Raw genomic sequence first — 24,431 nt, forward strand, 5'->3', positions numbered from 1 at the left:
GGACCCTCGTTCGTTTCATAGCACCCATATCAGGAGGCTTCACAGTCACTTGGAACTGCAGCTTTAGAGGATCTAACTCAAGTGCAGAAACCCGCATGCACATACAAAACATACATAATTTAAGATAAAGTCAATCTTTTAGAGGCTTCCAGGAGATGAGCATCCTAGAGAGGTGGCATTCAAGAGTTCTCTAACGAAGGAGGCAAAAATCCTACAATTTACATTTTGTTGAGCATAATAAGGGTTTCTTAGCTCTTCAAAAACATATTCTTGTTTCATTATTGCTTTTGTACTCTCAACCACAGAGTTCATTAATTCAAGACTGCCTACTTTTAAAAACATTAAAAATAGAGGATATCATATGCTGTTAGTTTAACCTGTCTTTTGTTGTTGTTTTATAGAACCAATCACTGAAACAACTTCACCTAAAAAACCAGAAGACTCTCTTTATAATAACAGCTGTAATCCCTTTAAAGGTGTACAGACTCCACAGTATTCGAACCCATTTGATGAACCAGAAACTTTTGTAATGATAAAGGATTCTCCACCCCAGTCTACACGAAGAAAAAACCTGAGACCTGTAGACATGAGCAAGTACCTCTATGCTGATAGTTCAAAGAGTGAAGAGGAACTGGATGAGTGAGTACATCTGCTTACTAAGCCGCCATCACAGCGTAGCCCATGTATTAACTTAAGGAAACACTTCTGAAATATACCTGGATGGCTAGAAATGTTTATATGCATTGTATAAGTTAGCTCTAACTCACTCTGCTGTTAGAACTGCTTTTGAGAATACTTTTTTAGTAAGGTCCTGTTTCTTTGTTTTATCTTTTTTTTTTTTTTTTGAGAATTTCATACATGAATATGCTGTATTATATGATTTCTACCTTTCCCTCACTCCCTCCTCAAATTCATGTCCTTTTCTTTCATAATTACCTACAACAACAACAACAATCTACCAGGTCTGATTTGTGCTGCCTGTATCTACAGGAATTTATGGCTGGTCACTTAGGCTTGGACAACTTCTTGGGGCTTGTGTCAGAAGGAAACTACCTTATCCTCTTTCCCTCCTCTTGTTGCAATTGACTGCCTGTAGCTCTTCAGCTTGGGGTGGAGCCTTGTGAACATTCCATTCCCTCCACCCTTGCTATAAGTCTCCTAGCATCCTCTTGTGCAGGCCAACGGTGTTGTTGAGAGTTAGGGGGACCAACTCTCCTGTTGTTTGCAGAAGACAACAGCTTATAGCAGTCCTCCTGGTCATCACAATTTACTTTTAATGTTTATTTTCTTCATGAAGGTATATGTCTGCCTACCCTGACACACCAAGTATGGGAAAAATAGAATCTAGTTGGAATTAAAATTGTGTTTTCTCATCAAAACTCTATTATAAATGGTATTTAGATGTTTTTGGTTGAAAATTGTAGGCATTTACTTCAATTCTGTTGCGGGAATTATAGAATTATATATTATACTGGTTTGATCAGAAGACTTGTTCAGATACTTAACAGCACAATCCCAACATTTCCAAAAAGAACCCATCACATGTTCAGTGTGAATACAGTGTGATCAGAGCTGCCATCTTGCTCAAGTCTGCAGTGGAGATAAAGGGGAGATGTTCATTCATGTCACGATCTGGAGTTGCCCCGTGCTGATGGCTTGTGGCCTTGAGTGCACTTAAAGAGCAACAACTAAACTTTACTTTTAGTCCTAATATAGTAACACAGACTGGATTTAGCATCCAGCCTTAAGCAATTAAAAATAGAATAAAATATTTGAAACAATGCTTTTGAAACATTGAAAACAAACTACAAGGGATAATAATCCACAAGAGAACAAAAAGGTGGTTTCCACAGTTGTTCTTCAAGTTCATATTTAGAAAATTTTCCAGCCTTTTAGGGGTAGAAAAATTCACACAGTCCCCAAAAACCTCCCTCAATTGGGGACACATAATTTGGATTTGCAGAATTGACAACAACATTAGTAAACCAAGGTGATTGTTGTAGTCATAAAAAGATAAAGAGCTACAAGAATATGTTCTGTCAGGATGTGGGGGAAGGGGATGCCTCAGCGGCCCATGCCAAAGTATCCCTTCCCCTTGAGGGACCAGACACACTGATATAGTATAAAATAGAGTTTATTTAGGGCATGGGGAGGGGAGTTAAGTGAGTAGTAGAGGCAGAGAAAGGCAGAGAGGAGAGAGTAGAGATGTAGAGGCCAGCCATGACCACATAGAGGGGGGGAGGGAATGGGGCAAGATGGGGCACAAGGGGCCAAGAGGCAAGAGAGAGGCAAGAGTTTAAGAGAGAGAGAGAGAGAGAGAGAGAGAGAGGAGGAGCCAAGCAGCCCCTTTTATAGTGGGTCAAGCCTACCTGGATGTTTCCAGGTAACTGTGGGGATGAGCATACCTGGCTGCTGCCAGGCACTGTGGGGGTAGAGAGAATACTATAAAATCTGCAAACTGAGCATCAGAGACTAGATTGGTTCTTCTTGCCTTTTTACCTGAGTATTATTAGAATATACATGTGAATAGATTTTCCATGAAAAAGAAGCACACTAAACAGCTGTGGGGAAATTTTCAGTATGGAATGTAGTATATGTTTTCCACTAAGCAAAGAGAAAGATTTTTCAAAACATAAGACATGAGGTAGAATGCTTAGACATGTATTGCCTCATTGGTGGCCAAGTTAGCTGACACCAAAAGCTCCCTAGGCCTTCCTCAAAAGCTTAAGACAGAATCTGAAGAATCAGTCTAATTTTAAGTAAGTTAAAAATAACCTGTATTCTACTCAAGCCTAAAAATAGCTAAGGCAATAGAAAATGTGTAGCACCCAAACTATAAATTTAATTCTTTTTGACAAACAAATTTATCAGGCTAATAAAAAAACAGGAAAGTCTGACTGTATTAAGAAGAAAGTCAAGTCATTAGCAGTGGGTATAGATGGGATAAGCAATGGAACTAATTAACAATATAGTAAAGTATTATAAATATATTTCAGAAGTTTGAGAAGGAACACATGAACATGAGTGATGGGGGGTATACACGTTGAACTTCCAGAAATGAGAGATGCAAAGTGTCTAATGTGTGCTTTGGGGTGAGAGATTCAGTATATCTAAAGTGGGGGTGGTGAGAGATACAATGTGTCTAAAATATGTGTAGGGGAGTAAGAGATACAGTGTGTCTAAAGTAGAGGCAAGAGATACAATTTGTCCAAAGTCTGTGCAGGGGAGTAAGAGATGCAATGTGTCTAAAGAGGGGATGAAAGATACAACGTATATTAAGTGGGTGGAAATAATGCCATATTAAATGTTACTGCAGAAAGAAAAAGACTGGCAAACCTAAAAATATAACCTTTGAAATGATTCTGATTACAATGTAGGGGAGAGAAATCGAGTAAGGAGTAAGACCCAGCTAGCTTCTATATAACTTGCAGTAGCCTAGCATGTAACTGGGATTCTAGATAGCAAAATGAGAGGGTGGATGGAATACAAGGAAACACAGATGTATGTACATCTGTTTGTATACATATGCATGTGCAAACACATGTACACATGTGTGTACACACACACACACACACACACACACACACACACACACACACACATATATATATATATATATATATATATATATACATGGTACACACACACACACTCCTCCCTACAAGTCCTAGAAGCTGAATGAGCCCCGGGTACAAGAAATATGAAGAAAGGCTTCAGAAAAATAGTTCAAACCAGAAGACAGTGAGGTAACTTTATTTTTAAATACTGAAAAAATAAATAAACTAAAAACCAGGGGCCTGTCACCACAAATTTCTCTTCCCACCTAGGGCAAAAGGATTTTTAGGCATCATATTTGCTTTGAAAGATAAGGTTCTTGAAGAAAGATCTTCAGCAAGAAGAAAGTCATCAATGAAAAATCTGAATGACTGTAAAGGAAGGAAAGGCATAGAAGATGGACCACATGTTAATATATACACATATAAACTCCATACCTTATTTTATAATCTCTTCAAAAGGAAATTGTTTGGATCTGAAGTAATTTATTTTTAGTTTTATAACATGTTACTCCTAACATGTATGGCAGCACAAAGTAGAGGCTGGATGGAAAAATGTGGGTGTTTTCATTGTAAACTTCCTAGACACTGTGACTTGGAAATAAATATCATTTTTTTACAGATAGCATAACTATTTGTGTAATGAATCACAAGGAGTCTCCACAAAGGTCATAATTTTGAAAACTAAATTAACCTAGTTACAGGATAAAGATAAATATACAAATTCATTTACACTTATTTATAATGACAATAACCAGAAATAAACATTTTAAATATCATTTAAAGGGGATAAGAATGTAACTCAATAACAACATGTGTACAAGGGCATGTGTTGGAACTCCAGCACCGAAAAGAAAATAATTGTAAAAGTATTAAAAATAGAACAAACAAAAAATAATGAATTAGGACAAAGATGATTAATGTCTGTCCCCTAAAAACAAAGTACTGAGAAGGTCATGACTGGAGCCCAGGTCAGGCTCTTGTGCACATGATCTATGGATGCATTTCCCTGTTAAGAGTTCTAGAGATGGGAAGAAAGAGAGGGAGGAAAATGGAAGGAGAGAACGGAGACAGAGGCAAGAGAAACTAATTGATTAGGAAAATTGACCTACATGATTATGGGGTCCAAGAAACCACACCATCTGTGCGTTTATTGTGGGTAGATCCCATTTGCTGGGCCTTGCTGCTGGTCTTCTCTGGAAACACTGTCACAGACATACTCCAGTCCCTTCTCTGCCAGTTGTCTCCACCTTCATTTATCTTGCCAAGGTGACACTGAAAATTATTTGCCACAATTACTGCCTTAGTCAAAATCTTAGTGTACTTCTTTGTAATAATTAATGAAGTTATAGCATATACCTAAAAATAGAAGGGACTCGAAATAGGAATTTCGACAAAACCAAATTGAGGACAAACTGTTTGATTTTTAACTCACTAGCCAAAGCAGTGTAATGTTGCCATAAAGATGAACTATGGAGATGGAAAGGAGTCTGTAAATAGATCTACAGGTTACTAAAGATGATTTTTGGAAAACTTAACAGTGACTGTCAATTAGAAAATAATCTTTTTTGGCTGGAACGATGGCTCAGTGTGTTTAAGAGCACTCTTTGCTCTTCTGAAGGTCCGGAGTTCAATTTCCAGCACCCACGTGGTATCTCATAACTTGTTGCAGCTGTCATCATCATAAGCATAAACATAAAAGGAAGGACTAAAATATTAAAAGTTTCATTGGAAAGCTGGAAGAGAATCTAGTCACTCTGGGCTAGGCAAAGATTCCTTTTAAAGAAAATGGAAAAGTAATAATTTGAATTTTATCAAAATTAAATCTGAGAAGAAAAAAAGAAAGAGCTTTCAAAAATAAAAAGGCAAGCCATACTATAACATTTTCAGCAAACTGAATAAGAAAAAGTGTGGAATTTGAGCATTGACTCTAAAGAAGGTAGTTAGTAGGAACTGGAAAGAAATTCAACTTCACTAGTCTTCAAGGATATGCAAATTAAAGCCACAATGTAATACTAATGCACACCCACGTGAGTAGCTACAACCTCGAAGACTGATTATGTACATACATGAACAACACACAGGTTTATACACACGTGCACACACGCGTGCACACACACGCACGCACACACACACACGCAAACACACACGCACGCTCACACGCACGCACACACACACGCACACACACACGCGCACACACACACACACGCACACACATGCACACGCACGCATGGTTGAGGAGGAGAGTCTTACCTGTGCTTTATGATCCTATGGCTACATTTTGAGAAAAGCTGTGTCTTCCTTAAGTACTTAGAGTTACAACATAAAAATCATCTTATTTCAAACCTAGGTCAAAGATTGGCTCAAGTTATTCTACTTGTTTTCTTTGAACAGCTAATGTGTGATCAAAATGAAGTTTCTCATGGGTGGTGTAGGTGCTGAGTAATAGCCACACACCTAGAGTACTTGAGTTTAATGCAAACTTTAAGTGCAAGTATTCAGTCATTCCCGATGCATGAATATTACACAACACATGCATACACACCCTCCTGTCTCCTGTTAACAAATGAAGGAGACAGCAGTGTTTGCTTAAACATTTTAACTGCCTTTGTAAAAACTAAAGTCAGAACATTAGGTGTTGCCTTTTGACCATGTCAGCCTTTTAAAGGTGTTCGAAATTGCTCACTCACCTGGTGTTAGCAATAGGAATTCATAAAAAGCCTTTTAAAAACAAAACAAAACAAAAACCAATGTTAACTGAAGTTCTAAGCGTTACACTTTAACTAGTGTACAACTCCCAGAAGAACTTAGGTGGTATTTAATTAATTCTTGTTGCTTCTCATCTTTTCTTTCCAAAAGTTTGTAGGTATAATACCAGTGGCACAGAACTTCCATTTTTTATATCTTTACCTCAGTAATAAACTTATGACCTTTTACCAATAAACGCTTGTGTGACTAGTCTTCCTTCACGAAGTTCTTCCTGTATCCTGTGACCTAAACTTGTATTCGTACCAACAGTGCCTAGTCTTTGATATGTAAAGCAGTCTTCAGTGCCCCAGCATATCTGTCAGCACCTGGAGAAGGTGTGTGCCTTCCCTGAGCATTAGCTTGTGTGTCCTTACACAAAGGGCCTGCCCAGGGTTCGCAGGTGTCTGTGTGCTCGGTAGCTATTCCAGTTATGTGGCATGATGGAGGCTAATAAGGCTTAGAGCATTTCTCAAGTACCTTTTGAAGATCCATATGCAGCGTTTCTGGTATGGTGTCTGTTGTTTTTGTTTTTCAGGGATGCCCCTCCTTCAGTTTATTCAGCTACACATCCATTTTAATTAATTTAAATGGTTGTCCAGTGGAACATTTTCTAGAGAACAAGATTACAAATTTCACTGTATCGTTGTTTTGTATTTTCAGTATATTTTAGTCAGTCCTTCTTGGAGCTAACCAACATTGGTCATCTTTCTATAATTCCAAGGAATAAATAATAATAACAAATAATTTCATTTAAATTCATATTTGTATTTTTCTACTTATTTACTGTTTTTGTGGACAGATAGTTGATGATATAACAAGTACATTAGCAAGTGCATAGCACAAAGGTAAAAATTCTTTTTTGTTCAGTGATTCAGAGAGTACCAAAATAGACAAACTCTTCTGCATCCCTACACTCAACGATGCATTTAATAATTTAATAAAATGTATCGATAGAACACACACGATCTTTGGAACATAAGAAAAGATCAAGTTGATTAACTATGGACACAGGAGAATAATTTTACACCAAAGATATAAAAAGTAGTTTCAGCAAACTTATAGAAAGAAATTCTCAAAATCTAGGAAAAGAGCTGCCTCGGCAAATAGAACACAAATAATCAGCACAGAAAAGAAACGCTCCACATCCTCTTATAGCCAAAATAAGACATAATTAAAAAAAAAAAAAAAACCTGAGAGTGGATTGAAAGAAGAAGGAAAGGGGTGGGGGGGGGGCACGCAAAGGCAGACCCATGGGATAACAGCTGATTTTCTCCTTTTGTCAGTTTTTAAAACTTGTGCATTGCAGTAATTAAAATCATTTGAACAACAACAATAAATGGTGCTCTGGCAATACTGCCTTTTACCAGCTGAGGTACAGGATCTTAGCACATCCCACCAGCATGTCCCTTCAGCGTGTGCCTTATCTCCCTTCGCTGACCACCAAACTGGCAGGTGGGGATGAAGGCCTGCCTTCCCTGTCAGCAGATCTGATGCTTTGATATGAGAGGGGCATCACAGCCATTTAAACCTGGCCCAACGCCTTTGTGTTCTACAGAGTTGTGATTTGTGACAGTGGCCCCGCCCCCATAGGCTTATATTTGAATGCTTGGTCCCCAGTCAGTGGAACTGTGTGAGAAGGATTAGCAGTTGTAGCTTTGTTGGAGGACGTGCATTACTGGTGGTGGTATTTGAGGTTTCAAAAGTTGTGTGTGGAGAAAAGCACCAGGGCAGCTGGGGCGCAGGGTCTGCTGACACTCGCCAGCTTCCCACAACACCCACCACAGGATCTTAAGACTTCTGGTGAGTGGAGCACAGCTTCTGCTCCAATCCAATTGCGCGGGACCTAAGACTGCATTAGTTAGGGAAGCAGAAACCGGCCTGAGTAGGGCCACAGGCCTCATCCGGCCGGATCAGCGCCGGGGTAGCAGGAGCGCAGGGTTGCCTGACACCCGCCAGCTACCCACGACCCCCGCCACAGCATTTTGGGACTGCTGGTGAGTGGAACACAGCTTCTGCTCCAGTCCAATCACGCGGGACCTGAGACTGCTCTGGTTGGGGAGAGAGGAATCCGGCCTACATAGGGCCACAACCCTCTTCCGGTCAGAAAAGCACCAGGGCAGCTGGGGCGCAGGGTCTGCTGACACTCGCCAGCTACCCACAACACCCGCCACAGGATCTTAAGACTTCTGGTGAGTGGAGCACAGCTTCTGCTCCAATCCAAGTGCTCGGGACCTGAGACTGCATTAGTTAGGGAAGCAGAAACCGGCCTGAGTAGGGCCACAGGCCTCATCCGGCCGGATCAGCGCCGGGGTAGCGGGAGAGCAGGGTTGCCTGACACCCGCCAGCTACCCACGACCCCCGCCGCAGGATTTTGGGACTGCTGGTGAGTGGAACACAGCTTCTGCTCCAATCTTTAAACAGTGACAACGATAACAACTAACCCCAGAGATTACCAGATGGCGAAAGGTAAACGTAATAATCTTACTAACAGAAACCAAGACCACTCACCATCATCAGAACCCAGCACCCCCACTTCGCCCAGTCCAGGGCACCCCAACACACCGGAAAAGCTAGACACAGATTTAAAAGCATATCTCCTGATGATGATAGAGGACTTCAAGAAGGACTTTAATAACACACTTAAAGAAATGCAGGAGAACACTGCTAAACAGGCAGAAGACAATAAAGAGGAAGCACAAAAATCCCTTAAAGAATTGCAGGAGAACACAGCTAAAGAGTTACAAATCCTTAAAGAAAAACAGGATAACATAATCAAACAGGTAGAAGTCCTTACAGAAAAACAGGAAAACACTTCCAAACAGATGATGGAAATGAACAAAACCATACTAGACCTAAAAAGGGAAGTAGACACAATAAAGAAAACCCAAAATGAGGCAACGCTGGAGATAGAAACCCTAGGAAAGAAATCTGGAACCATAGATACCAGCATCAGCAACAGAATACAAGAGATGGAAGAGAGAATCTCAGGTGCAGAAGATTCCATAGAGAACATCGGCACAACAATCAAGGAAAATGTAAAATGCAAAAAGATCCTAACTCAAAACATCCAAGAAATACAGGACGCAATGAGAAGACCAAACCTACGGATAATAGGAGTGGATGAGAATGAAGATTTTCAACTCAAAGGACCAGCAAACATCTTCAACAAAATTATAGAAGAAAACTTCCCAAATCTAAAGAAAGAGATGCCCATGAACATACAAGAAGCCTACAGAACTCCAAATAGACTGGACCAGAAAAGAAATACCTCCCGACACATTATAATCAGAACAACAAATGCTCTAAATAAAGATAGAATACTAAAAGCAGCAAGAGAAAAAGGCCAAGTAACATATAAAGGCAAGCCTATCAGAATTACACCAGATTTTTCACCAGAGACTATGAAAGCCAGAAGATCCTGGACGGATGTTATACAGACACTAAAAGAACACAAATTCCAGCCCAGGCTACTATACCCAGCCAAACTCTCAATTAACATAGATGGAGAAACCAAAGTATTCCACGACAAAACCAAATTCACACATTATCTCTCCACGAATCCAGCCCTTCAAAGGATAATAACAGAAAAAAACCAATACAAGGACAGGAACCACGCCCTAGAAACAACAAGAAGGTAATCCCTCAACAAACCTAAAAGAAGACAGCCACAAGAACAAAATGCCAACTTTAACAACAATAATAACAGGAAACAACAATTACTTTTCCTTAATATCTCTTAATATCAATGGACTCAACTCCCCGATAAAAAGACATAGACTAACAAACTGGCTACACAAACAAGACCCAACATTTTGCTGCTTACAGGAAACTCATCTCAGAGAAAAGGATAGACACTACCTCAGAATGAAAGGCTGGAAAACAATTTTCCAAGCAAATGGTATGAAGAAACAAGCAGGAGTAGCCATTCTAATATCTGATAAGATTGACTTCCAACCCAAAGTCATTAAAAAAGACAGGGAGGGACACTTCATACTCATCAAAGGTAAAATCCTCCAAGAGGAACTATCAATCCTGAATATCTATGCTCCAAATACAAAGGCAGCCACATTCATTAAAGAAACTTTAGTAAATCTCAAAGCACACATTGCACCTCATACAATAATAGTGGGAGACTTCAACACACCACTTTCACCAATGGACAGATCATGGAAACAGAAACTAAACAGGGACACAGAGAAACTAAGAGAAATTATGAATCAAATGGATCTGGCAGATATCTACAGAACATTCTATCCTAAAACAAAAGGATATACCTTCTTCTCAGCACCTCATGGTACCTTCTCCAAAATTGACCACATAATTGGTCACAAAACAGGCCTCAACAGATACAAAAATATTGAAATTGTCCCATGCATCCTATCAGATCACCATGGACTAAGGCTGATCTTCAATAACAAAATAAATAATAGAAAGCCAAGCTTCACGTGGAAACTGAACAACACTCTTCTCAATGATACCTTGGTCAAGGAAGGAATAAAGAAAGAAATTAAGGACTTTTTAGAGTTCAATGAAAATGAAGCCACAACATACCCAAACTTATGGGACGCAATGAAAGCATTTCTAAGAGGAAAACTCATAGCTCTGAGTGCCTCCAAAAGGAAACTAGAGAGAGCACACATTAGCAGCTTGACAACACACCTAAAAGCACTAGAACAAAAGGAAGCAAATTCACCCAAGAGGAGTAGACGGCAGGAAATAATCAAACTCAGGGGTGAAATCAACCAAGTGGAAACAAGAAAAACTATTCAAAGAATCAACCAATCAAGGAGCTGGTTCTTTGAGAAAATCAACAAGATAGATAAACCCTTAGCCAGACTCACTAGAGGGCACAGGGAAAGCATCCTAATTAACAAAATCAGAAATGAAAAAGGAGACATAACAACAGATCCTGAAGACATCCAAAACACCATCAGATCCTTCTACCAAAGGCTATACTCAACAAAACTGGAGAACCTGGATGAAATGGAGAAGTTCCTAGACAGATACCAGGTACCAAAGTTGAATCAAGATCAGGTTAATGATCTAAACAGCCCTATATCCCCCAAAGAAATAGAAGCAGTCATTAATAGTCTCCCAACTAAAAAAAGCCCAGGACCAGATGGGTTTAGTGCAGAGTTCTATCAGACCTTCAAAGAAGATCTAATCCCAGTTCTTCACAAACTATTCCACAAAATAGAAACAGAAGGTACTCTACCCAACTCATTCTATGAAGCCACAATTACTCTGAAACCTAAACCACAAAAAGACCCAACAAAGATAGAAAACTTCAGACCAATATCCCTTATGAATATTGATGCAAAAATCCTCAATAAAGTTCTTGCTAACCGAATCCAAGAACACGTCAAAACAATCATCCATCCTGACCAAGTAGGTTTCATCCCAGGGATGCAGGGATGGTTCAATATACGGAAATCCATCAACGTAATCCAGTATATAAACAAACTCAAAGACAAAAACCACATGGTCATCTCGTTAGATGCAGAAAAAGCATTTGACAAGAACCAACACCCATTCATGATAAAAGTCTTGGAAAGATCAGGAATTCAAGGCCCATACCTAAACATGATAAAAGCAATCTACAGCAAACCAGTAGCCAACATCAAAGTAAATGGTGAGAAGCTTGAAGCAATCCCTCTAAAATCAGGGACTAGACAAGGCTGTCCACTTTCTCCATACCTATTCAACATTGTACTTGAAGTCCTAGCCAGAGCAATTCGACAACAAAACGAGATCAAAGGAATACAAATTGGAAAAGATGAAGTCAAAATATCACTTTTTGCAGATGATATGATAGTATATATAAGTGACCCTAAAAATTCCACCAGAGAACTCCTAAACCTGATAAACAGCTTCGGTGAAGTAGCTGGATATAAAATTAACTCAAACAAATCAATGGCCTTTCTTTACACAAAGAATAAACAGGCTGAGAAAGAAATTAGGGAAACAACACCCTTCTCAATAGTCACAAATAATATAAAATATCTTGGCGTGACTCTAACTAAGGAAGTGAAAGATCTGTATAATAAAAACTTCAAGTCTCTGAAGAAAGAAATTCTAGAAGATCTCAGAAGATGGAAAGATCTCCCATGCTCATGGATTGGCAAGATCAACATTGTAAAAATGGCTATCTTGCCAAAAGCAATCTACAGATTCAATGCAATCCCCATCAAAATCCCAAATCAATTCTTCAACGAATTAGAAAGTGCAATCTGCAAATTCATCTGGAATAACAAAAAACCTAGGATAGCAAAAACTCTTCTCAAGGATAAAAGAACCTCTGGTGGAATCACCATGCCGGACCTAAAGCTCTACTACAGAGCAATTGTGATAAAAACTGCATGGTACTGGTATAGTGACAGACAAATAGACCAATGGAATAGAATTGAAGACCCAGAAATGAACCCACACACCTATGGTCACTTGATCTTCGACAAGGGAGCTAAAAACATCCAGTGGAAGAAAGACAGCATTTTCAACAAATGGTGCTGGCACAACTGGTTGTTAACATGTAGAAGAATGCGAATCGATCCATTCCTATCTCCTTGTACTAAGGTCAAGTCTAAGTGGATCAAGGATCTTCACATAAAACCAGAGACACTGAAACTTATAGAGGAGAAAGTGGGGAAAAGCCTTGAAGATATGGGCACAAGGGAAAAATTCCTGAATAGAACAGTAATGGCTTGTGCTGTAAGATCGAGAATTGACAAGTGGGACCTCATGAAACTACAAAGCTTCTGCAAGGCTAAAGACACCATCAATAAGACAAAAAAACCACCAACAGATTGGGAAAGGATCTTCACCTATCCTAAATCAGATAAGGGACTAATATCCAATATATATAAAGAACTCAAGAAGGTGGACTCCAGAAAGTCAAATAACCCCATTAAAAAATGGGGCTCAGAACTGAACAAAGAATTCTCACCTGAGGAATACCGAATGGCAGAGAAACACCTGAAAAAATGTTCAACATCCTTAATCATCAGGGAAATGCAAATCAAAACAACCCTGAGATTCCACCTCACACCAGTCAGAATGGCTAAGATCAAAAATTCAGGTGACAGCAGATGCTGGCGAGGATGTGGAGAAAGAGGAACACTCCTCCATTGTTGGTGGGATTGCAAGCTTGTACAACCACTCTGGAAATCAGTCTGGCGGTTCCTCAGAAAATTGGACATAGTACTACCGGAGGATCCAGCAATACCTCTCCTGGGCATATATCCAGAAGATGTCCCAACCGGTAAAAAGGACACATGCTCCACTATGTTCATAGCAGCCCTATTTATAATAGCCAGAAGCTGGAAAGAACCCAGATGTCCCTCAACAGAGGAATGGATACAGAAATTATGGTACATTTACACAATGGAGTAGTACTCAGCTATTAAAAAGAATGAATTTATGAAATTCCTAGCCAAATGGATGGACCTGGAGGGCATCATCTTGAGTGAAGTAACACAATCACAAAAGAACTCACACAATATGTATTCACTGATAAGTGGATATTAGCCCAAAACTTAGGATACCCAAGATATAAGATACAATTTGCTAAACGCATGAAACTCAAGAAGAATGAAGACCAAAGTGTGGACACTGTGCACCTTCTTAGAATTGGGAACAAAACACCCAGGGAAGGAGTTACAGAGACAAAGTTCGTAGCTGTGATGAAAGGATGGACCATTTAGAGACTGCTGTATCCAGGGATCCATCCCATAATCAGCTTCTAAACGCTGACACCATTGCATACACTAGCAAGATTTTGCTGAAAGGACCCAAATATAGCTGTCTCTTGTGAGATGATGCCGGGGCCTAGCAAACACAGGAGTGGATGTTCACAGTCAGCTATTGGATGTATCACAGGGCTCCCAATGGAGAAGCTAGAGAAAGTAACCAAGGAGCTAAAGGGATCTGCAACCCTATGTTGGAACAACATGATGTACTAACCAGAACCCCGGAGCTCTTGTCTCTAGCTGCATATGTATGGAAAGATGGCCTAGTCGGCCATCAATGGAAAGAGAGGCCCATTGGACTTGCAAACTTTATATGCCCCAATATAGGGGAATGCCAGGGCCAAAAGAATGGGAATGGGTGGGTAGGGAAGTGGGGGGCGCTATGGGGGACTTTTGGGATAGCATTGGAAATGTAATTGAGGAAAATATGTAATAAAAATATTAAAAATTAAAAAAAAAAGAATAAAATCCAACTTTTTAAATTAAAAAAAAAAAACAAAAAACAAAAGTTGTGTGTGTGTGTGTGTGTGTGTCTGTCTGTCTCTCAGACAAAAGTTAAGCACTTAAAAGGAGTCAAATAAATAGGCAGTGCTTGTGAAATGTACGGAGGATGTTGGTTTTTTTTTTTTTTTTTTTTGCCTTCTGATTGACCAACTGGGTTCTTAGCTCAGTCATTTTTTTCTTGACAGCAAAGCATCTTTCTCTTGCATTGCTTTCTTCTTTGGTTTCAATTTATCATGTGCTGCCATATAGGTTGTCAGACCTCATTGTGGAAGGAGGAGGAGGAGGTGCATGAATGAGAAGAGTCAGATCTGCTCAATAGCCACTGGCCACTGTGGAGTGGTGACAGCTGAGACAAGAACAAGTACAGTGTAAAACAGTAGCAAGACAGCTTAAAACAGTAACAAGTACAATGTAAAACAGTAACAAGACAGCTTAAAACAGTAACAAGTATAGCATAAAACAGTAACAAGTACAGTGTAAAACAGTAACAAGACAGCTTAAAACAATAAGGAGTACAACATAAAACAATAACAAGCACAGTGTAAAACAGTAACAAGCACAGCGTAGAAAAGTAATAGCACAACATAAAACAGTAACAAGAACCTCATTCCTATTCCATTTACTCTTTTTGAATGTCAAGAACAGGTGCAGTCTCCATCTTTAAAGGTCAGTTTCCTAAGGTTCTGCATACAGTCATTGAAATTGAACAGTATCTTACTTTTCAGTACTTTTAAGATAGACAAAATTTTTTCTAAGTCTGAATTAAAATGGACCAGAGGATAGAAGTCATTATTTCAAAATTCTAGGTTTCATTGGTTTCAGTTTATTTGAGAAAGCAGTTTTCAGAATATTTTTAAATACTTTATATGGAAATAAACTAGTTTTGAGAGACATTTAATGATAATTTTTCTTTCATTTAGATCAAATCCTTTTTATGAGCCTAAGCCAACTTCTCCAAATAATTTGGTCAATACAGTTCAAGAAGGGGAAACTGAACGGAGAGTGAAAAGAAGGGCCCCAGCCCCGCCGGCCCCACTAGCCCCGCCAGCCCCGCTAGCCCCACCAGCCCTCACACCCAAGACTGGAGTAAATGAAAACACAGTTGTCTCTGCAGGGAAAGATCTCTCTACTTCTCCAAAGGTAAGATTTCATACTAGATAAAACACGTGCTGATATATTCTCGAGGAACTGTGGGAAGGATGACCAGGAAGAAGGGTGGGGTAACAACTGCACTGTAAAGAAATAAAAGCAATTTAAAAAATTATAATATACAATTCTAAAAAAAGAAAAAGAAACTTAAAAAACAAACAAATGTGTATTGATGCTTACTCTTTATGCAGTTTAATTCCAATTAATGAAAACCACTGTTATATGGTTTTCAAAGCCATTTTGCTGATTTAGAAGTAAAATTTGTGGCTGGAAAGGTACTCACTTAGTAAAACGCTGGTGTGCAAGCATGAGAACTTGAGTTTGTACACAAGTTGGGTTTGGTGGCACATTTGTTATCTCAGCATAGCAGAGAAGGAGACAACTTAGTACTTGTTGGTCCAAATGGGTCAAATTCTGTCACCAAACAAAACAGAAAGGAGATTAGCCTAACATGGTAGCAACCCACTTTGAATCCCATGTATAAAATTGTTTCTTTAGATCTAATAAAGGAACCAAATCAAGATATTTATAATTTCCTGGCTAGGGAAGATTGAATTTCTATTTTCCCTTTATATACAAAAATGTCCTTGACATGAAAGGCATATGAATGAGGTAAATCCACTCCTTGCAGTTGTCAGTGCTAAATGACAAACAGGACATATTTCCCGAGAGCCTGATAATGATTAAAGTTAACAAGAAGCAGCAAATAGCGCTAATTCTGTCGAAAGGACAGCTTTAGGGTGCACTATTGGTGATGAATGCGGAAGTCATTGGTTAGCTTATTGTTTACCGCATGATGAAGAGGGCTGTATCGGGTGCACTTGTGTATAATCACACAAAAGATGACAAAGCTCTTTCCACCTCCAACACAGATAAATTACCCAGCAGTATAACAATCACACCAAACAAAAGATTCATTACAGAATGCACAGCAGGTCCCCTCCTCAGATAAGTCATGCAAGGAAACCAGGAGGCAAAACCTAAGATGAAGGAATCCTTGAAGGTCATAAGAGTACACACTTGACGGGTGGATGCACTAAAGAGTTAGTGTTCATAAAACCTGGTAGTACATACTTCATTGCTTAAAGAGACATCCATTCATGTTGTCCTACAAGGACATAAAAATGAGTGATCACTTCAGTTTCACAAAGGAAAAAAAAGTTTTAAAATAGGGACCAATCTTTGCTTAGTTATCAAAGCTAAAGTTTTCCTACCAACACTCAGAAGTAGCATTCACTTGAATATTTCTTGTTAGCTACATAGTGGGAACATATGAAACAAATGTTACAGAACAAAAGAAAACCAAAAATAAAAATTGTAATTATTTTTAGGGTGATTTGACTGATGAGAGCATTAATAAGTAAAAGAGGCAGTCATCACAAGAAGTAATGGTCTAACACATGGTGGGACTCATGGCTCCAGCTGCATAAGTAGCAGAGGATGGCCTCGTCGGTCATCAGTGGGAGGAGAGGCCCTAGGTCCTGTGAAGGCTCTAAGCCCCAGTGTAGGGGAATGCCAGGGCCAGGAAGCAGGAGTGGGTGGGTTGGTGAGCAGGGGAAGCGGGGAGGGGAACCAGGAAAGGGGGATAACATTTGAAATGTAAATAAAGAAAATATCTAATTTTTAAAAAAAGTAATGGTCTAAGATAAAATATTAATTTTGTTTGAATCCAGATAAAGATTAAGACACTTTATTATATAATAACTTTTCTGATGGTTTGTTCTTAATTTGTGAAAATTATAACAATTAAAGAATAGAAAGGAGTTCATAAATGTAAAGGAACAGCCATGAGGTTGTAGACAGCTGATGATGTAGCAGAAGAGGCTATACAGCTGTAGCGCACAGTGGAACAGCTGCTGAGCATGGGCACGTGTGAGGCCCTGTTCCCCACATGACAGACATGCTGCCTTTATATTACAGATATCAGTGATGTAGAAGCCAAGCTTGAAAACTTTTCCTTAGAATTCGAGGTGAAAAATTATATTGAAATTTTAGAAGGAAAAATGTAAAAGATCAAGGTAGAATCAGGACATTAATTCTTTTTATAGGCGTTATACGTATGGCAACAGTTGATCAAAGAAACAAACTTTATATGGGCTTCCTGGAGGAAGGCTTCAGGAAGTTGAGAGTTTGATCTAGACCAAGTCATGTGCTTGACTTCAAGTGTGTGCATATTACTATAAAGAAAATTGGTTTTTTATTAGATATGTTCTTTATTTACATTTCAAATGTTATCCCCTTTTCTGGTTTCCCCTCCAAAAACCTTCTATCCCATCCCCCCATCCCTGCTCACCAATCCACCCATTCCCACTTCCTGGCCCTGGCATTCCTCTATACTGGGGCATAGAACCTTCACAGGACCAACGGCCTCTCCTCCCATTGATGACCGACTAGGCCATCCTCTGCTACATATGCAGCTAGAGCCATGAGTCCCACCATGTTTTCTTTGGTTGGTGGTTTAGTCACAGGGAGCTCTGGGGTTACTGGTTAGTTCACATTGTTGTTCCTCCTATGGGGCTGCAAACCCCTTCAGCTCCTTGGGTCCTTTCTCTAGCTCCTCCATTGGGGATCCTGTGCTCAGTTCAATGGTTGGCTGTGAGCATCCACTTCTGTATTTGTCAGGCACTGGCAGAGCCTCACAGGAGACAGCTATATCAGGCTCCTGTCAGCAAACTCTTGTTGGCATCCACAATAGTGTCTGGGTTTGGTGGTTGTATATGGGTCGTCTATGCCCAGGTGGGGCAGTCTCTGGATGGTCATTCTTTCAGTCTCTGCTCCAAACTTTGTCTCTGTAACTCCTTCCATGGGTGTTTTGTTCTCCCTTCTAAGAAGGACTGAAGTATCCACACTTTGGTCTTCCTTCTTCTTGAGTTCCATGTGTTTTCAGTATTGTACCTTGGGTATTCTGAGCTTCTGGGCTAATATCCACTCATCAGAGAGTGCATCTCATGTATATTCTTCTGTGATTGGGTTACCTCCCTCAAGATTCATCCAGAAAGTGGGGAAGAGCCTTGAGCACATGGGCACAGGGGAAATTTTCCTGAACAGAATACTAATGGCTTATGCTGTAAGATCAAGAATTGACAAATGGGCTGGGCGTGGTGGTGCACGCCTTTAATCCCAGCACTCAGGAGGCAGAGGCAGGCAGATTTCTGAGTTTGAGGCCAGCCTGGTCTACAAAGTGAGTACCAGGCCAGCCAGGGCTATACAGAGAAACCTTGTCTCGAAAAACCAAAAACAAAAAAAAACAAAACAAAAAAAAAGAATTGACAAGTGCAAAGCTTCTGTAAGGCAAAAGACACTATCAATAAGACAAAAAGGCCACCAACAGATTGGGAAAAGATCTTTACCAACCCTAAATCAGATAAAGGGCTAATATCGAAGATATACAAAGAACTCAAGAAGTTAGATTCCAGAGACCCAAATAACCCTATTTAAAAAAATGGTGTACAGAGCTAAACAAAGAATTCTCAACTGAGGAATATTGAATGGCTGAGAAGCACCTGAAAAAATGTTCAACATCTTTAATCATCAGGGAAATGCAAATCAAAAGAACCCTGACATTCTACCTCACACCAGTCAGAATGGCTAAGATCAAAAACTCATGTGACAGCAGATGCTGTCGAGGATGTGGAGCAAGAGGAACACTCCTCCATTGCTGGTGGGATTGCAAGCAGGTACAACTACTCTGGAAATCAGTTTTGTTATTTCTCAGAAAATTGGACATAGTACTACCAGAGGATCCAGCAATACCTCTCCTGGGCATATATCCAGAAGATGTCCCAACCGGTAAAAAGGACACATGCTCCACTATGTTCATAGCAGCCCTATTTATAATAGCCAGAAGCTGGAAAGAACCCAGATGTCCCTCAACAGAGGAATGGATACAGAAAATGTGGTACATTTACACAATGGAGTACTATGCAGCTATTAAAGAAAACTGTTTAATAAACTTTTGTTAACATTAAGTTTTGAAGGCAAGGAAGCATGTAAAAATAGGTATCTGAAAGGGTTTAAAATACCAAGTATATTCAAATTCATGAGTTAATAGTAGCATCAAAATCGCCTTTGGTGGCTAATAGCTCAGTTAACATATTAATAAATAAAGGAAGAGAAGAAGCTTATTATCCTGCTGACTTTTGCTACTATGTTGCAAGATAATTAAGTAGTTTCCAAGGGAGTTTTATTTTTCTGTATTCTGTGAAATACAGAAAAAGTTACTTTGTTATAAAACTTACTGCTTCATAATTCCTGATGAAATAATGTCTCTAACACTAATTAGCATGGCTATTAAACCTATCAGGCTGAAAATTTAAAACATCCCATTACATTAGCATGCCAGTCGGCAACCAACATCATCAGTCTTAAAATCATTAAAAATTGGAGAAGCAGTCATTTTCTTTCTTCTAACCTCTCATGATAGGCAGTGTGTAATAATATGTGCAAGTATTCTTACCAAAGAGTCAAACTAGGTTTTAGTCAAGCCACTGGTTAGGATAACTAGCTACCAGTTTACAAGAACTATTGGTGATTGGAGGAATCCGTAATTAGAATGGGAGAATTCCTCCAGGAGAGTTGAGTGGATTTTATTGTATTTCTGTCTAGCTTGACAAAAATGAAGGACTACTAGTCTTTGAGAAATACGTAATTTAGTATTGAAAAGATAGTATTCTGGGATTTGCTCTGAAACATTCTAGAAGAAAATTGGGGAGTGGGAAAGAATGGCAAAACAGGATTGGAAAAACATGGAGAACTTTTGACGCAGGGTGATGTTTCATTCAGAAATCCCTGGTTTTCTCTCTCTCTTTCTCTTTCTCTTCAGTGACCAAGTGGATAAATCTAAGTGAGCATTAACAATATTAATCAATACTAATACTCTAAGGGTCATTTATTACTGACAAGTTAGATAATGATAGCAATTGCTAGTTGGATGTTAATTAGTTAATTGTTTTGGAGTATTAGGATAGCATTAAGAAGATAGGAACATAATATGTAACTTTTACATGGAAAACAGAATGGAGCATAGATTTTTTTTTTTAAATGTACGATAAAGAGCTCCCTAAATGGATGAAATGACATAGGATAGATGAAATTATTTGGGAAAATTATTTCCCAAATTTTTAAACTTAGTAATTAATTCATTATGTATAAATGGATTGAACATTACACTAAAAATACTATTAATTTTTAAAAAAAATCCTAACATATACATCTAAACCAAGGGTACATGAAAAGTTTTTTAAAAACTGTAGAAAAAGGGTTGTTTGTTTGCTTGCTTGCTTGCTTGCTTTAATGAAAACACTAAGAAAACCAGCTTGGAAAGCCATATTAATGTAATAAAATACAATAGGTTTTAAAGTTAAGAATAAAGATAGTCACTTCATCATGAAACAGTTCAATTCATCAGGAAGATAACTTTTTACATTCTTTTTTTTTTCCATTATGTTTCTGTGGGTGGGTATGTGCCTGTGAGTGTGTAAGCCTGAGGAAGCCAAAGAGGTCAGGTCCCCTGGAGCTGGAGGTGTGGTCACAGCTGCCCTGCAGTGGTGCAGCTGCCCTGCACGGGGGCTGAGAACCACAGTCAGGTCTCCTACAGCACTGACTCTCTTCACCCTCCAAGCCATGTCTCCAGCCACTTAATTCCCAACAATAAAGGTCACTGTGGGCCTGAGAGTAGCCCTGACCACCTAAGATGCTGTATTCTGTAGCACAGAGTTGATGGTGACCCTGCCTTAGGCTGTTAGCCATATGTTCAAAATTAATCTTGAAATCTACTTATATATAGCACAAGTAGGTTTGAAATTAGTAACAATAGTAATGAAGACATCTATCTATTTGAAATATTTACATTCTAAGTAACCTGTGGGTCAAGAATAAATTATAACGAATATAAATTGAAAATTGAAAAATTTTAAATTTCACTATTTAATATATTAATGAGAAAAATATTTACAATAAGTGTGAGCTCTTATAGTTATTTCTGCAAAGGACTAATGTTTCACATTTAAGTTCAATTCTTATTTAGCTTTTCTTTCTTTCTTTCTTCCTTTCTTTCTTTCTTTGTTTCTTTCTTTTTTTTCTTTAAGTCCTAACTTGTGAGGCTTGAAGCACAGCCTGATGTGCATCAACTTAGAAAAAGAAACACAGTACAGTTTGAGCTAATGGAACGCCTGGATATCGTAAGATAACTATGTAGTCCTATTACTGTCTCTAGACACGGCTTTAAACAAGGTTGGGACATAGCTTCACTACATATTCATCTTATGTAAAGACGGTCAAGCTGCTGTAGAACATATGAACTCTAGTACCTGGATTATGAGTTGTAATCTGAGGATTAATAGCACATACACTGCATGTTGGCTCTATTAATGCTATTATCATTAATGATAAATTAATGTGTGGGCATTTTTCTTTGCAAACCTGCTTCTAGCCAGTTCATTTCATTAGATCTCAACCAGGAATCTTCCCATCCTTTAAATTTTTTATTTTGAAAATTAAAGTAAGATAAAGTTCTCTAATAATGACCTTAGTGAGAATAAGACCAAACTGAAAATATATATGAATAAATTAATCATTTTTTCAGAATATAAATTTTAAGCATATTTGACTTTTACAGGTAAATTTGTGGCATTACTTTACATTAACTAGAGATATATTTAAGTGTAAAATTCCAGTTAGGGATCATTTTCATACTTAAACAGCTTTTCAAACTCAGGATGATTGCTTATATATTCTGTATATAATTTCAAAATTCTTAGAGGTTAGTGGAGTGATAGAATAATTTTAATAGAAGTTCTGAGCATTTCTAGCATTTCCAACAGACACTACGCGGTACAGCCTCATTGGTGTGTGTCTTAGGTGTTCCTGATTTCTTTTAGCTGGGAGTTTCTTTTTGTTTTAGACATTTGCCTTTTAAGGTTTTGGGGGGTTGTTTTTTCTTTATTTTTCAGATACAGAGTTCACTATAAAGTTCATAATGCCTTGAAACTTGTAGGCTTCCCTCCTCGGCCTCTTGGCTGCTGGGATTATAGGTGTTTTTAGTGCATGACTTGCATTAATTTATAGTAAAATCTTCCAAGGGAGCAATAAACAAAGGACTCACCTCATCTAACTTGGTGGCTAATACCAGATTGTTCTCTTTCATTTAAATTGGACAGCAGTGTGTTGTTGCGTGTACTCACAACTTCAATTATTGAGAGGAAGGAGGCCCTTCCTCAGCCTGACTTTAGTAGAGGTTATGCAAGTGTATAGCTTTGTAAATTCATAGAGCCGTACAGTAAGTGGAGTGTTACTGTCAATTCTGTCCTCACCACCATAGAAGCAGGGTGGACCCTGAGCACCTCTCACATACAGCTCACACTTTGAGAAACAGATTGGCTGGCCATTCACAGTTCTGCTGCTCTCTTCCTCCTCCTTTCTCTGTCTGCCCTCAGCTTCAGCTGTTCAAACTGATGGTTCAAGTTGTCACCTGAGGCCACAGAGAATTTATGAGAGCTGTGGCTCTCTCAGTTCATTTTCGGGTTCAGCCTTGCCCATCTTTGGTGTCTTTGTGATAGATTGGAAAAAAGGTGGTGGTGGGAGGGAGCATATTTCAGCCACATGAGAACTTTAAAGACAGAATATGAAAACAGAGTGAAGACACTGAAGATGGGCTGCAGACAGGGGACTTGAGTAGTATTTCAGGCCAGAAATCACAGGAAACAATGGAGCAGCACAGTAAAGACAGGCTGGGCACTTTGCTCAGTTGGTAGGATGCCTGGATCACATGTTTGAAGCTCTGAGTTTGATCTCCAGCACTGCATGAACTGGGGCTCTGGGTGTGTGCTTGTGACACTCAGGAGACAGAGACAGATCAAAGTTTAAGTTTAAGCAAGTTCAAGGTCTCCCTGAGATATGTGGAACCCTATTTCAACACAAACTGTGGTATAGATGGAAGGAAAGAATAAATGTTATTAATAAACACAGCTAAAGAATAATTTGGAAGGACAAAGGGAAGAATCAAGAATGATTCAGGAATTTCCTGTTTGAAGTTTATTGGATTAATGCATCTACTTGTTCAAAAATGTTTTAAATATTGAGCCATATGCTTAAAGATGTTTAAGATAGTAAATTTAGTACTCTGAAGTTTTTACTATAACTGAAAATGATGGAGTACCCGCAACATGCCAGGTGTTGCATTAAATGCTGGGTATAAAAGTTAGCATTTCTAGTTTTCTACGGATACCACAAAGTGAATCCACAAATACACAAAACAAAACAAAACAAAACAAAACAATCCATCTAGTACTTTGGAGGAAAATACCAGGCAGTCACTAAAAGTGTTGTAGGCTCATTTAATAGAAAGTGGTAAGGAGGTAGCAGCAGTAGGATCAGTGTTGGAAAAGGTTTCAGTACTGTGTATGAAGGCCTTAAAGTAAGAAATATCTGCTCATGTTCAGTAAACTAAAAAGCCAGTAAAAGCCAGGGAGCAAGAAAGAGCAGAGCCCTGTGAAGAAGGATGAGATAGCTACTGCCAGTCAGGAAGGCAGTACTTCCTCCTGGGAGGTGTAGTAACATTGTTGGCATTATACTCATATGTAGCGAAAGGTTACTGCCGTCAGTGTGTGTGTGTGTGTGTGTGTGTGTGTGTGTGCTTGTGTGTGTGTGTGTGTGTGTGTGTGTGTGTGTGTGTGTGTGTGCTGAAGAAGGCCAACATGATCTCTACCTTTTGCCCTCTCTTACAGTGAAGGAA

The 24,431-nt window shown here is 39.0% G+C and overlaps 1 protein-coding gene across 12 annotated transcripts in view; it reads left to right on the top strand.

The window, feature by feature from the left end:
• Window positions 1-24,431, top strand: part of Ehbp1 (EH domain binding protein 1) — a 297,197-nt gene that overhangs the window by 143,913 nt on the left and 128,853 nt on the right. For 10 of the 12 annotated variants that reach the window (XM_085829085.1, XM_029483503.2, XM_029483502.2 and 7 more), the window contains 2 exons: window positions 402-639; window positions 15,472-15,691. In XM_085829085.1, the coding sequence (XP_085685211.1) occupies window positions 402-639; window positions 15,472-15,691 (458 nt within the window). The remainder of the gene's footprint in view (window positions 1-401; window positions 640-15,471; window positions 15,692-24,431) is intronic. The other 2 variants (XM_029483506.2, XM_029483507.2) reach the window with 1 other exon arrangement.

Source organism: Mus caroli, unplaced genomic scaffold, assembly GCF_978045245.1.
Source record: "Mus caroli unplaced genomic scaffold, Mus_caroli_1 scaffold_13, whole genome shotgun sequence".
NCBI lineage: Eukaryota > Metazoa > Chordata > Mammalia > Rodentia > Muridae > Mus > Mus caroli.